This window comes from Lipotes vexillifer, unplaced genomic scaffold (assembly GCF_000442215.2).
Source record: "Lipotes vexillifer unplaced genomic scaffold, Lipotes_vexillifer_v1.1 scaffold496, whole genome shotgun sequence".
Taxonomy (NCBI): domain Eukaryota; kingdom Metazoa; phylum Chordata; class Mammalia; order Artiodactyla; family Lipotidae; genus Lipotes; species Lipotes vexillifer.
In genome coordinates, this window is record NW_006786690.1 from 626219 (window position 1) to 640324 (window position 14106).

General features: G+C 49.9%; 1 protein-coding gene across 2 annotated transcripts in view; it reads left to right on the top strand.

The window, feature by feature from the left end:
• WASF2 (WASP family member 2) overlaps positions 1-8480 on the top strand; it is a 70319-nt gene extending 61839 nt beyond the window's left edge. The window contains exons 5-9 of one of the 2 annotated variants that reach the window (XM_007459087.1): positions 577-694; positions 1717-1847; positions 4557-4712; positions 6479-6993; positions 7941-8480. In XM_007459087.1, the coding sequence (XP_007459149.1) occupies positions 577-694; positions 1717-1847; positions 4557-4712; positions 6479-6993; positions 7941-8098 (1078 nt within the window). In that variant the 3' untranslated portion in view covers positions 8099-8480. The remainder of the gene's footprint in view (positions 1-576; positions 695-1716; positions 1848-4556; positions 4713-6478; positions 6994-7940) is intronic. The other variant, XM_007459088.1, reaches the window with a different exon arrangement.
• The last annotated feature ends 5626 nt before the right edge of the window (positions 8481-14106 follow it).

Consider the following 14106-nt stretch of genomic DNA (forward strand, 5'->3'; position numbering starts at 1 on the left):
CTCTTCCGAAAGGGAGCAAGTAGGTGGAATGCTGTGGTTGTCTGTATTTACAGAAGAATAACAGCTGCACACATATACACATTCATGTGTGTATATGCATACATATGTACACATGTGAACCTGCACATGTGTGCACAGGTTTTGGGTGGGTAGAAAGCCACTAATGCTTCCTAGAGAGACCTGGGCAATTGTTGGTGGTAGGGGAACCAGTGACAGAAATCCCATCTAATGTGCCAAGATATCAGAATGTCCTCAGGGAGATGTCTGTGGCCATGGAGATCATTAGCCATAATCAGGATCCCTGCTGCTATGGCCCATTCTTGCCCTGACCATGCAAATTCCTCTACCAGGAATTGAAAGTAAGGCTAAGGTTCTTAAAAGGCCAGATAAGTAAAGAGGTGCCATGCCATTCAGGGGCTTTGGAACGCTGGTATGGGAGAGGAAATATGCAGTCGATTTGAATGACTTCTTGATTCCTCAGTGTAAAAACTGCTAACTGGTAGGTGTTTGGAATATTGGGTTTGGTTGGGAGCTCATCTGTCTACTGACAGCTACTTGTCTTCATTTCTGTCCAAGGGACGATGGGAAAGAGGCACTCAAATTCTACACAGACCCTTCGTACTTCTTTGATCTTTGGAAGGAGAAGATGCTGCAGGACACCAAGGATATCATGAAAGAGAAGAGAAAGCATAGGGTGAGGGGAAAGGGGCCTCTGTTCTACACATCAGTAGGCACGACTGTGGAGGGGGGATAAAAAGGAAGCCAGTCTTATGTTAAGTAATCATTCCGAGTGGCTGCTTGCGTGGATGCCAGGTGAGACTCTTAAAAAAAAATGTGTCCACTCCAAGCACAACCAAGATGAAAGTATAAATCACACCAAAAATGTGTTTGTTCCTCCCGGTGCTATTAACAATTGAGTATATTCAGGCTGAGTTTTAGAAATTGACTTTTCTATTCACCATTTTTTTCTCTTGCAATTTGCACCTGACTCTGCTGGACACTCAAGCTAGGCTAGTTCCCTTCCCTGCCAGTTTTGCAGCTCATTTCTCAGAGATCAGCACAAGGCTCTACAGTGTTTGATTTGCAACAGGAGCGGTTTAACACCTTGACTACTGGTTGGGTGAGGCAGTGGTGGGGGCATAGGCCTGGTTTTGGTAGATGCTCCCCTCCCCTTAGGCTGCCAGTGATGTGTGTAAGCATATGACCTACCAGTTGCAACCTCACAATCCCATTAGCATGGCTGCCGGGAGGCCCAAGAGAGCGCCAGGGGCTAGTGCAGCTGCACAGGCTGAAGAATTCTTCATTGGTTGTTTTGGTTTGTTTTTTAACTATTTCCTTATATCTGTCCCGGATATCTACCGCTATCGTTATTTCTCTTCTCTCTTGACTGACCTTTGCGGCATAACAAATAATAAATAGCTATTTACTAACTTCCTAACAATTAGAGCTGCTGAAGAACATGAATGAATTACCCAAAGAGGTAGTGGGTAGAGGTGTTTGAGTATGGGATTGAGGAAATGTGTTCGAGCCCAGGAGGTGGTTTGGATTAGATGACTTCTAGGTCACTCTAAACCCAGCAATTCTGTAAATTCTACAGTTACTGTATGTTGTCTAGGCAAATCTTCTCTTGGGTATATATCCATGAAGCTGGGTGGAATTTTAATGAAGAACTTTGGGAAATGTTTATTAAGGCTTTTCTGTTTCTTTTCATTGTAGAAAGAGAAGAAAGATAATCCAAATCGAGGAAATGTAAACCCACGTAAAATCAAGACACGTAAGGAAGAGTGGGAGAAAATGAAGATGGGTCAGGAATTTGTAGAATCCAAAGAAAAGCTGGGGCCTTCTGGGTAGGTGATGCTTCTCTCCTCTTGGTAGCATCCTTTGAAGGGGCTGGGCACCTGGGGGCAACAGTCTGACAGCTCTGGTGTGACACCTTTCATACCCCCTGAAGTCTTGCTGTGTGGCTTAAATCAATACCACTGTTAATCAGCTACTTTAAAGTGCCTCCATCTGGTGATTAAAATTTGCTAAAAAAATCAAGAGACTTGGCAGTTTAAATGAGGGGACGAGAGTGGTCTGGAAAATAAAGCCTATGGCTTCTAGTGCCCTTGCTCTGCCAGACACTGGTATGTCTGAGGGACTCAAAGGAAAGACTAGAAAGGGAAGAAAAGTGGCTTTGGGAGGCCTTTGCCTCCAGAGCATTGATCTGAAGGTTGTGGCTAAAGAGCTGGGCATTTCATGGCAGTGGGGAGGGCCAGGCAGAGAATTTGTGCACATCACCAAAGCAACTTTTCAGTCAGCCTTTGTCAGTCTTGGGAGAGAGGCTGGCCAAGGGACTGAAAGCAGACCTCAGAGACAGTGTGGGAAAGGTCGTGCGGCCAATATTGAGGCTATATATTTCCGTGAAGAAATGGTAGATGTCAGTCTGACCCCATTTCCCAATACCAAATCACACTAGAGGTTTAAAAGGAAAAAAATGGTTTTAAAGCTTGGTTTGATGCTTATCCTGGTGTCCGACCTGTGTGACATTCAAAGCCAAGTCACCACGATTGCTTGGCATAAATGTCGCCCTGGTTTTTCCCCTAAATACCTTGCATCCTGGCTGTCAGAGAACCATGCCAGCCCATGCCGGGTGTCTAGGAATGATAAAAGGATAGAGTTGAGTTGTTCTTGCTTTTAGGAATAATTCTACCATGAAAATCTTGACTTTTAGAAATCTTGACACTTCTGACACTTGTTCTTCCTAGATTAGGAGATTTGTTTTAAAGAGTGATGAGGATGGTGAGAGGAAAAATGAGCCTTTCTTTCTACAGGGGAATCAGCCCTGAGGGTACCTCCATTATCTTCACCTCCCAATAAAAAGGAGCCATTTTGTTCCGTGGTCGGTCCCTCCTGTTCAGACAGGCCCTTGTTGTATGAAGGTTCAGTGACTCTAAGGGCAGAAGCATGTTCAGGATGCCGACCAACTGTGTGTGTGTGTGTGTGTGTGTGTGTGTGTGTGTGTGTGTATTGAGGTGGTGAAAATAAGGACTTTGGATCAGGCTGCATGGCTGCTCTACCTGGACATGCTTGTTGGTGAACCTGTAAAGAGATATGCCAAGTCTATAGGGCTTCAGGCCTTGGGGATTTTCCACATCAGAGCATCATTTGATTCAGTTAGTTCCCTCCAACTCTGTTCTCCCTGGGGTCTGCTTTAGATGAGTTCCTTATAACCCAACAATGGTGGAAAGAAGCGGGAGGTGGAGCAGAACAGGCCACATTTTGTTAGCTGCTGCTTGGTATATTCGTGCTTGTTTAGAAGTTTGTTGCTGTTCACCCAGAGCAAATTCACCCAAGGCCCAGTGCTATGAGGGACAGGTTTTCGTGAGGCAAGCCCTAGCACCCCGCTTTAATCAGCAGCTCGTTTTGTTAGATAAGAGACCACATCTAACTACCACACAGCAACTTGCATTTGTCCTCAGCTTGGTTTTGCAATCAGATGCCTCCTTGGCCTTTGAGCACTCCAGAGGCTTGCCGACCTCAAAACCAGGCTGTGTGCCAGTCACGTGCTTGCAGCTCACTAGCCTTGGGGCTTGGCTTTGCCCTTTGCTGCAAGACAGACTTTGGGATTTGGGTCTGGGCTGCTCCTAACATCTGGGAGAGAATTTCAAAGAACTGCTGGGTTTGACAAGGCCAACACTGGGAAAGGAACAGCATGGTTTTGATAATCTGGGTTCAGTCCCATTTCTACAGACAATCCAACAGAAATATCTGGGAGAGGGTAGGGATAAATTGGGAGATTGGGATGGACATGTACACACTACTATGTTATAACTAATAATGACCTACTGTATAGCACAGCTACTCAGTACTCTGTAATGACCTATATGGGAAAAGAATCTAAAAAAGAGTGGATATATGTATATGTATAGCTGATTCACTTTGCTGTACACCTGAAACTAACACAACATTGTAAATCAACTATACTCCAATAAAAATTTTTTTTAAATAAATTACAACTACAGCAAGTGGGGGGAAAAAACGAAATATCTGGGAGGTTTTTTGGTTTGTTTAAATTTATTTGTTTATTTATTTATGGCCACGTTGGGTCTCTGTTACTACGCGTGGGCTTTCTCTAGTTGGGGTGAGCGGGAGCTACTGTTCGATGCAGTGCGCATGCTTCTCATTGTGGTGGCTTCTCTTGCTGCGGAGCACGGGCTCTAGATGCACGGGCTTCAGTAGTTGTGGCACACAGGCTCAGTAGTTGTGGCTCGCGGGCTTAGTTGCTCCACGGCATGTGGGATCTTCCCGGACCAGGGCTTGAACCCATGTCCCCTGCATTGGCAGGCGGATTCTTAACCCCTGCGCCACCAGGGAAGTCCTGGGAGATATTTAACAATAGAATATTTAGTCCTAAAATAAAACTTCAGTACAACAGAAACTATATGAGAAATATACTAATTTTATTTCTCCCTAATAGCTTTTGTATCAAGTGCATTTTTATGGGGTCTTTTAAGAAAACAAGAGAGTACCACTCAGACTTTAAATGACAGTTTTGGCATTGGGTTCATTGTCAGGTATCCACCCGCCTTGGTGTACCAGAATGGCAGCATTGGGTCTGTTGAAAACGTGGGTGCAAGCAACTACCCACCACCACCACAGTCAGACTCCACTTCTCCGCCTTCTCCTTCCTTCTCTGAGGACAGCTTGCCTCCCCCACCAGCAGAATTCAGGTAAATGGTGATACCTCTTCCATCTACTAAGGGTGGTTAAATGCTCAAGAACAAAGTAAGAGTTCTAAATCCAGGCCAGGACCACTAAAGTGACTCCAGACAAGTGTGTCTAGATAATACAAATAATTAGTATTTATTAAGTGTTTGTAAAGTGCCAGGCATTATGCCAAACACTATATATGTTACTTAATCACCACAAGAGTCCTCTTGAGATAGGTACCCATTTTACAGATGAGTAAACAGTGAAGCACAGAGAGGTCAATGAACTTACCTAAGATCACATAGCCAGTAAGAGGCAGAGTCATGATTGGAAAGCAGGTCAGTCTTGATTGGAAAGCAGGTCAGGCTTTCTTTCCAGAGCCTGTGTTCTTAACTACTAGCTACACCTGAGCAGATAGAAGTCACCAACTTATCTCTTGCTTTTACTTGGCTCTGACTCAGCATGACATAAAGTGGTATAATCTCCTGCTGTACATAAAATATTCAACAGCCTCCTTCCCCAGTTATCTAGGAACGTAGAAGATAGTCACCCTTTTCTCCTGTCACCTCTGGTCCATTTCACCATGGATAAAATCTCCAGAAAGAAGGAAACAAAAGAAAAAGAGATGAAACTTAGAATCTGACCATTTTGGTATTTGTCAGTGTCCCTGGCAGAGGTATATAGAGGAAGAGTTAGCAAGTAATGGCTGAAAGGGGAAGGGATCTGAGGAGTGTTAGATTTCAGTGTTTCCTCATAGTTACTTTTCTTTCTGATGCCTGACAAGTGAGAGCTTTGAAAAGTATGCTTGTCTCCTTGGACACTGTTTAATCAGAGATTGGGTATGTTGAAGACCCCTCAGATGGAGACCTAAAGCAGTGCTGTCACCCCCACCGCCCGCCCCATTCTTGGTGCTTGAAACCACTAATCCCAAGTCTCCTGCCTCCCAAATCACTTCCTGCTTCTTGCCATGTTGGATGCAGCTAAGGCTCGAAGGTCTGTGGAAAATTCCAAGATGGATGCTTTCTAAGGAGTAGCTATTAGTGTAGGGCAGATAAAGAGGTGGAAAAAGAATCCCTTCAGTCTCACACATGGCCTGAGACCTTGCAGCCTCAGTCAAGTATGCCTGACCCAGGAGAGGTGCACCTTAATTCTCTCTCAGCCCCGGGTCAAGTTTGGCAGCACATTCATTTCCTGTCTCTGCTGATCCTCAGGCCCTCGTTCTCTCTCAAGTTTTTCCACATGAGCACTGAAGGTACATTCACCTAAATCTGTACCCCGCTCAGGTTCGGTCAGCTTGGCTTGGATTTCCTGCCCTCATAAGATCTGGTGAATGTTAATAACCTGTGGAGCAGAGCCTGTGGGTAGTGGTGTTGGAATTTTTATTCCAGTTCTTTCTTGCGTGCATTCTTAGTCCTGGCTCCAAGATTGAACTGACCCTTCTTCTTAGAAGGGTGCCTTCCCTTGGAGAGCTGAAAAGTTTGAGGGGGACCTAAGAGAGGATCTTGGCCAGCCCTTACCTGTTGGAGAAATGCTAAGTCCACTTTTTTCAGGTAGTTTTTCTCAATTTCTGCTTATACTCCTCTGCTAATGGGATGCTCATTACCTTACAAAGGTGCCCATTCCATTGTTGGTCTGTTCTGACCATCCCCAGGTTCTTCTTTCTATTTGAGGCAAAATGAATTGATACTGTCAACCAAAATGAACCTAGGCTTATAGATAAACTTAACTAAAGGTGGAGGTTTGCATCCTGAGAGTGATGGTGGGTCTTTTTACTTTGTCCTTTTAGCTACCCAGCAGACAGTAACCAAAGAGGGTCTGGCTTAGCTGGACCCAAAAGATCCAGTGTGGTCAGCCCAAGCCATCCACCACCAGCTCCTCCTCTGGGCTCTCCACCAGGCCCCAAACCTGGGTTTGCTCCACCACCTGCCCCTCCGCCTCCACCTCCGATGATGAGCACTCCACCCCCACCACCGCTTGGAGGATTTGGGTCTCCAGGGACGCCACCACCACCTTCACCCCCATCTTTCCCACCTCACCCCGATTTTGCTGCCCCTCCACCTCCTCCCCCACCGCCAGCAGCTGACTACTCACCTCTGCCACCACCTCCCTTGTCCCAACCAGCAGGAGGAGCACCTCCGCCTCCCCCGCCGCCCCCTCCTCCGGGGCCCCCTCCTCCCCCTTTCAGTGGTGCAGATGGCCAGCCTGCTGCACCTTCACCACTTTCTGACACCGCCAAGCCCAAGTCCTCCTTGCCTCCTGTGAGCGATGCCCGCAGCGACTTGCTTTCAGCCATCCGTCAAGGTAAAATCCCAATGGTGGGTCCGGGATCATGAAGCCTTGTCTTTCTGCAGCTGGAAAACTGATTGGAGGGTGGACAAGGGGTTCTGTGGCCTTCCAAGGGAATAGCTTTCGTTGGGTGGGGAGAGATTAAGAACTCAGATCAGCGTTGAAGAAAGGCTTCACTCTAAAAATACAGAGGTTTATATTTCTTTCCACCTTGGTTTAAAGTAAAGACTTCTTAACGTGGGATCTTTGAACTCCTTGGAAATTTATGCTTTGTGTATGTTTGCATCCATTTTGTGCCCCAGAGAAAAACAAGAATCACTGTCTTAGAAGGTACTTCCTCAGCTGGACTCACACGCTCCTTGTCCTCCACTTTTTTGCCTTTCATATCCTTCCTCCCTACTCTCCCCCGCTTCCCACCCCCTTCCTTCTCCCTTTTTCCTCCTATCCCCTTCCCTTCCTTTCACCCGACCTTCCTCCCCTCCCTCATCATCGTCTCACCATCATGGGGCATTTATTCTCTTTCTGTCAGAGGCTGGTTCTGGTCCCAAGGGACTGGAGTGTTTTCTTCTGTCTGATCCTCCAGGAACTGAAGGGTTGTCTAGTGGAGACAACCTAAGGCAGCTGAGCTTCATGAAAATCAATGACTTGGGCAGACTGAGTGCCCACTAGGTGGGGATTGGCGGCCGCTCCCCACTCAGTCTTGGGAGAAGTACCATCCTCACCAACCTGAGAAACTGGGAAGCGTGGCAGGCTCCTCTCAGACACACCTGTAGCACTGGGGCCACCATTTCATACAACCTGTCTTTACTTCTTGTCCTGAGGATCTTGCTTTCCCAGAGGGTCCTTCTTTTTCACTGTCCTTTCCAACACCCACCACCACCAGGGGCTGCTCCCTCTTCCACAGTCCTGGATGGATTCGGAGACTGACGCACCTCTTAACCCTTCTCTCTCTCTCCCACCAGGCTTTCAGCTGCGCAGGGTTGAGGAGCAGCGGGAACAAGAGAAGCGGGATGTTGTGGGCAACGACGTGGCTACCATCTTGTCACGTCGCATTGCTGTGGAGTACAGCGACTCAGAAGATGACTCCTCTGAGTTTGATGAGGACGAGTGGTCGGATTAACTCTTCTGCCTGCTGCCCGCTTCCTTTTTCTTTCCTTCCTACCTGCCTCCTTTGATGCCTACCCCGACAGTCCCAAGGGGGAAAAAGGGAGGAAAAAAAGAATCTCAAGGGTCCAGAGCCTTCCCTGAAGCAACCAAAGATATATCCAAGTGCTTCCTCCAAATCAACATGTATTTCCCATCTCCCCGAGGTCAGGCCCATGGGGCTCCTGAGGTTCAGTAGCTGAGATGTTCCCTCTTCCCTTCAAGTGACTGTTGCATATTGAAGAGAAGGGAAAACCCCAAAGCAGATCCCTTTGATTGGGTTTAAATTGGAGTTGGTGCCTTCCCCTAGGAGCCATTTTCTGTGGTCTTCTTCTAGAATCCTTGCCCTCAGCTACTTTGAATAATGCCAGCCATCTTCTGGTCCTAAAGCCTGCCTGGACACAGCTGGCCCCTTTCCCATGCACTGAGAGGGCGGAGCAGCCGCATACCCAGTGCCTCCCCCTTCTGCCCTCATCAGCAGGGTGAGGCTGCCTTTTGCTAAGCCATCTCTATGTCTGGATGCCCTTTATTCCAGCAGCCATCAAGCCCCTAAAGAAATGTCTTAACCCTCTGCTCAGAAACAATGCCTTTCTGGAGGCAGGGGTGGTTCCCTCCCTCCCAGGGTCCCTCTCCTGAATGTGGTATTCCACGTTCCTTAAATGCCCCTCCCTCACCACCAGGCGCCTCCAAGCACCACAGCCCGGTTCTAACCTCTAATACTCATGACCAAACTAGCCCTGACACACAGGGGTCTGGGCCTCTTCTGGCTCTCAGGAGCCAAGCTTAGAGACTTGTAACTGCAGGACTGGAAAAAGGTGGAACTGGGTTGAATGATGCTGAAGCCTAGAGGATGGGAAGTGTCTTGCTCAAGGTCACACAGTTGGATGATGACAGAGCTAGACCCCAGAGTTCCTGATTCCAAGTCACCTGTGCTTTCTGGGACCAAATGGTGGGCACCTGCTGGAGCCCGGGCAGAGCAGTTCTTGGCTCTGTGCTACTCCAGACCTCACCACAGGTGGGGGTCCCAGTAGAAGGGCTCAGGGCCTGTGCCAGGCCTATCAGTGCTGCTCAGACCCTCATGGCCTCTCTTGTAATTGTTTGCTCCCCCTTTCCTATCACCAGCCAAGCACCTGGCCTTGAGAGCTGCCCTTTTGGGGGACCAGAGGTAGTGAGAGAAGGAAGCGGGTAGGCAGCGTGACAGGTGCTGCTTTCAATTCCTCTGCAATTCCTCCCCCTTTTATTTCCCCAGTTTAAGCGTACGTCCTTCCAGCTGTAGAAACTTCAGTCCCTCAGGCCGGCAGCCGCTGCAGGTAGCTGCCCCAGGGCAGGGGGCGCTGGGGGGCTGGCGGCTGGCGGCCATGAGGAGGGTCGAAAGGCAGAAGGACTCTGGGTCTTGTTTCCAGCTCCCCTCCTCACTGCACAGTGACGTTCCCTCCCTCACTCCCCCTTTTTCCCAGAGCTAATACACAGGTGCTATTATTCAGAAAAAAACTGGTCAACTTTGGCCAACAGTGAGGTTTCTTCTCTTCTGCCCTGACTATTGTGTAGCCTCTTGTGCTGAAACTGGCTTCTGGCTTCTCCGGCTTTCCAAGCCCTGAAACAAAGAGAAACAGGATCTGTCTCTACCCAGCACAGCAAATGGTTATAGTAATTGCCAAAGCCCTCATCAACCCCTCCGGCTTGAGGAGAGGGTGTAATCGGTACTGCCACTGCGCGCTGGCTGAATCTCCCCCTCAGCCTTCTTTCTGTGAACTTGGGGCGTGGGGACCGAGTCTTTAGAGGCCAGCGTGCCCTTCTGGGGCTGCTCCAGAATGTGCCCTCCTTCCTCTCCTAGATCACACATCTCTGGCACAGGGCTGGCGTCAGGCCCCAGTGCTGAGTGTACCAGACAGTGTGCACCCCCTCCTTGCCTCTCACTGTGCACTCTGGAAGCTGAAGGTGCTTTCTTCAGAACTCTAAAATGGCTGTCGAAGGTGCCCCCGGCTGCAACCCAGCAGTGACCAAAGTGGCAGGTGGAGGGCAGTGGTTCTCCCAAATAGGAGTCCTGGGGCCTGGCTAGGCCAGGGTTTGGGCCTAATGGCTTTGACTAAATTACCCCCATACCCCTCCTTTCCGGAGAAGGGGGAGCCAGCACTACTCACTATCATTCTTCTCTGACCTTGAAGGGGGCGGTGTTGGCCTGGCTTCTGGAATGGACGGAGTCTGCCTTGGAAAGGGCTGGGGGCAGGAGGAGGTGGGGAGGGCCACTGCCTGCAGAAGGTAGGATTAGATCATTAGCTCAGTGACCTCCTAGGGTTTCGATATGCTGTGTTCTCATCCTACAGCTGGTTTGGTAATGATCTGAAAGTCCCGGAGAGCAACAGCACAGCTCTGCCCGATGCTCTCATTAAAATCTATGCAGCCAAGCTCGGCGCTTTGTAGCAGCCGGCCTTGCGAAGCCTCCTCAGCTCTGGGGGCTGGGGACCCAGTCAGCCGAGAGGCCCTCTGGGCTCTACTTATGCAAATGTGCACCAAAAAAAAAAAGCTTCTTTAAACACAGAGCCCTTTAAGATGATAAAGGACCCTATGCAGGTAATTGTGTTATCTTTGGAATCCTGTAATTGTAGAATGCAAAGTTTAGTGATTATTTAAACTGGGCTGAGGCTGGTAAGAGTATGGAGCAACGGCCCCTAAGGACTCTAAGGGTTGAAGACAAGGAGCAGCCTCCCTTCCCTATTCTGCCCAGCCCAGGGGACCTGCCCCCATTCCTGTGGCCCAGGGGCCCAGCTTCCACTGCAGTGTCAGAAGTGAGTTGTGACTCTGCCTTGGTTGTGAGATGAGTACATTCCAAGGGAGCAGCCACGGGGAGGGGGCAGGCTCAGCGATTCCTTGGAGGCTCCGAGCAGCTGGCCCAAGCTCCAGCTCACCTCCAACAGAAGCTCAAGCGCCCTCAGAGATGACCCTGGCCGGTGTCGCCGCAGAGCTGAGGCAGTGTTGTCAGGGCTAATGTGAAATCTCTTCCCGCGGCGCCAATTCTCCAGCTCGGCAGCGCCATCTCGGACAGATTGAGGTCTCTGTGGCTTTGGTGACCCTGCGTAAGCATTCCCATCGTGTCCCAGCTCTGCTTTCAGCCTGCTGCCCACTGCAACCCCCGTCACCTGACCTCAGGGCTTGAGGAGGGGGGCAGTGACCCCAAGGCCAGGGGCTTTTGCTCAGGAGAGAGGTCAGGCTTCCTGGGGGCTTTGAGCTCTACCTGGGTTCAGCTGACCTGGGACCAGGTGTCACCCAGAGATGCGCCTCATCCTGTGCCTCAGGAAGGGCTAGGGAACAATTTTGTTATTGTATTAACTTTAGTCACTTAACTCGAGAAACTAAACAATTTTTACTTTCTGTCTAGAACGATGTATGTGTAGGAGAGTGAGCCATCATGCTCCCGAAGTGCCTTGTTTTCTCTGATATAAATATATTTATGAGGACCTGGTCCAGTGGATTCTTGGGTGTGTTTGCCACATCAAGATTTTAGGGAGTGGGCTTGTTACGTAGTGGGGGTTACAGTCTGAAAATGAGTCCCCTTCCCCTGAAGATGAGAAAGGAGCTTGAGATGGAGCTCTGAGCTCTAACCTTCAGGGGTTAAGCCAGACCCCTGAAGTGACCCTTTCCTTGTCACCCTATTCCTCTCAGGTCCTTAGAAGGAGGTCTAGTTTTTCAAAGCCCCATGCCTCCAAGCCTGGTCCTACTTGAGCCCCTGCCAGGCTCGTGTATGTACCACATTAGCACCCCAGTGACCTGAAGATTCTGTGTAATTGTTTTATGTATACATGCGAATGCATAAATGCCAACATCTTAAATAATTTGATAAAGTCTTTGTAACCATGCAGCCACCTCTGGGGTGTGTGTGTGTACGTATATGTGTGTAATGGGAGAAGCATTTATAAGGGGGCAACTGATAGCCACGGGTGGTGGCCAGAGCTCCAGAGGGAGGTTGGTGTGGGTGGGCTTGGAGGGCGGGAGGCCTCTGGATCTGGATGGTGCACCCTGTGCAGGAGGTGGGGGGATGAAGGCCAGAAACCATTTGGGGTTAGGGTGAGACCCAACTGGGGGACCTAGAGGTCTGAGGCTGAGAAGGGGGTGCTGGGGCCAGGGAGACTCCTTGCATCAGGCAGGAGAGGAACACAGGCTGAATGCTGATGCTGCCTCCCAACATCTGGCCGGCATCTTGTCTGCCTCTCAGACCCAAGCAACTTACCTTAAATAGAATGATTTACAATGGAATCCGATAAAAGGTTTAGGGTGCTGCACGCCCCTTCTGCCTGGGAAGGTGAGGGAGCTGGGTTTATATTCTGACCCCCCAAAAATGACCTACTCAGGAAGCAACGGTGGTTCCGAGCCCAGCTGCTGCGGGTGACTGTCCCTGGGGGTAATTTATGAGTAGACACCCAGTTCTGGGCCCAGCAAACACGGTGCGGTGGCCCCGGGAGAGGATTGGGAGCAGGGTTGGTGACTTGGCTGGTCACGCCTGCTGTTCAGAGAGTCACCCGCTGGCATCCCAGGAGAGGGGGCAGAAGTTTTGAATTGTCAGCAAGTGCTGCGCCAGCCACTCTGAGCTCATCGCTGGAGGTGGGGTGCAGGGGAGGGGGCGCGGGAGCCAGCTCGCCCCGGGCGGAGCCCCTCGCTCCACCCTCCTGCTCAGGCCTGTGTTTAGTCAGCACTTGGCTTCCCGAGGCCGGTGACTGACAGGCAGCCAGACGCCCGCCCTGGGAGAAGACAAAATGGTGGTGTCAGGAGCCGCCCTTGGTGGGGAATTGGAGGGAAGGAATGTGGTTCTGGGAAGAAGGAGGCCTGAGCTTGAATTCTGGCTCCTCCGCTTAGGAGCTTCAGCTCTTTGGGCTAATCCTGAGAAGAATGAGCATTTACTACTACCTGCCCAAGACTGCATGCGTTTTATTTCAACTTCATGAACCAAGGGTCTCCCATTTTACACATGAGAAAAAGATTCAGAGAGGTTGAGTTGCTTAAGATCACATAGCTGGCCAGGAGCAGAGCCGTAGTTCGCACATGGGTCTCTTGTGCTCTGTCCACCATGGAACTTAAGCCGTATTCGGAATCTCTCCATCTAGCATCATGGTCTTTGGTGTGAGGGGTTGTGTTAAAGGTTTTCTGTTACGGTCTACCCTACCCCCTGGTGCCCAGTTTTATAGGTGATGGTTATTTTTGCTCTTACTTTGAAATCAAGTGGGCTAGACTGAGGGTTTGGCTATCCTAGACCTTTAGAGTTAGAAGTACCCTGTGCCCTCAACTGCCTGGAACAAAGTGAGTTCCCTAGGTATGGGCTGGGGCTTCCGTCGGGCATGCCTTCAGTATGTGCACACACCTGTTCAGATGGGTGCATCTATGCACACTCGGACATGGATACACACGGAGATGTGCACACACTGCACACAGAGTCCTATCCTTGTGCAAACAAGGGCACAGATCAGCACACAGTTACAGGAATACACATAGGTGCAAGCAGACCTCACACAAGTCCTCAGGAGCCACCCCTCCCTTCGTGCTGCCTCCGCCAGTTCCTCACTGCCCCCTCCTGGTCACCCAGTGGCCAGGGCAACCTGGCACCACTTCCTGTAAGTTCTGCTCTGGGGTGGTTGTCAGCTAGTTCCCTCCCAGATCATGAGGCTAGGAGCTGTTTCAGGTGCTCCCCAAAGCCAGCCTTAGCCCCGGGAGAAGAGGTGTCTAGTGGGGGGTCTGAAGCTGGAAGACAAAAAATAAGCCTTTCACACCCAAAAGAATCTCTTCATGGTAGAATTGTCAGTACCATGGTGGCAGGAGTCCTGCAGAGACACCTTCCCACCACAGCAGGCAGCCATCCCCCACCCTTACCTGGGGAATTGTGCACACACCTGCTCACGCTCTGCATACATATTTAAAGAAGAGTAGATATCCTGGCTGAGAAGTTAGAGGTCAGCTCTGCTAGCTCCCACCTTGCTGCTCCCTCTCTGGGCCTCAGCT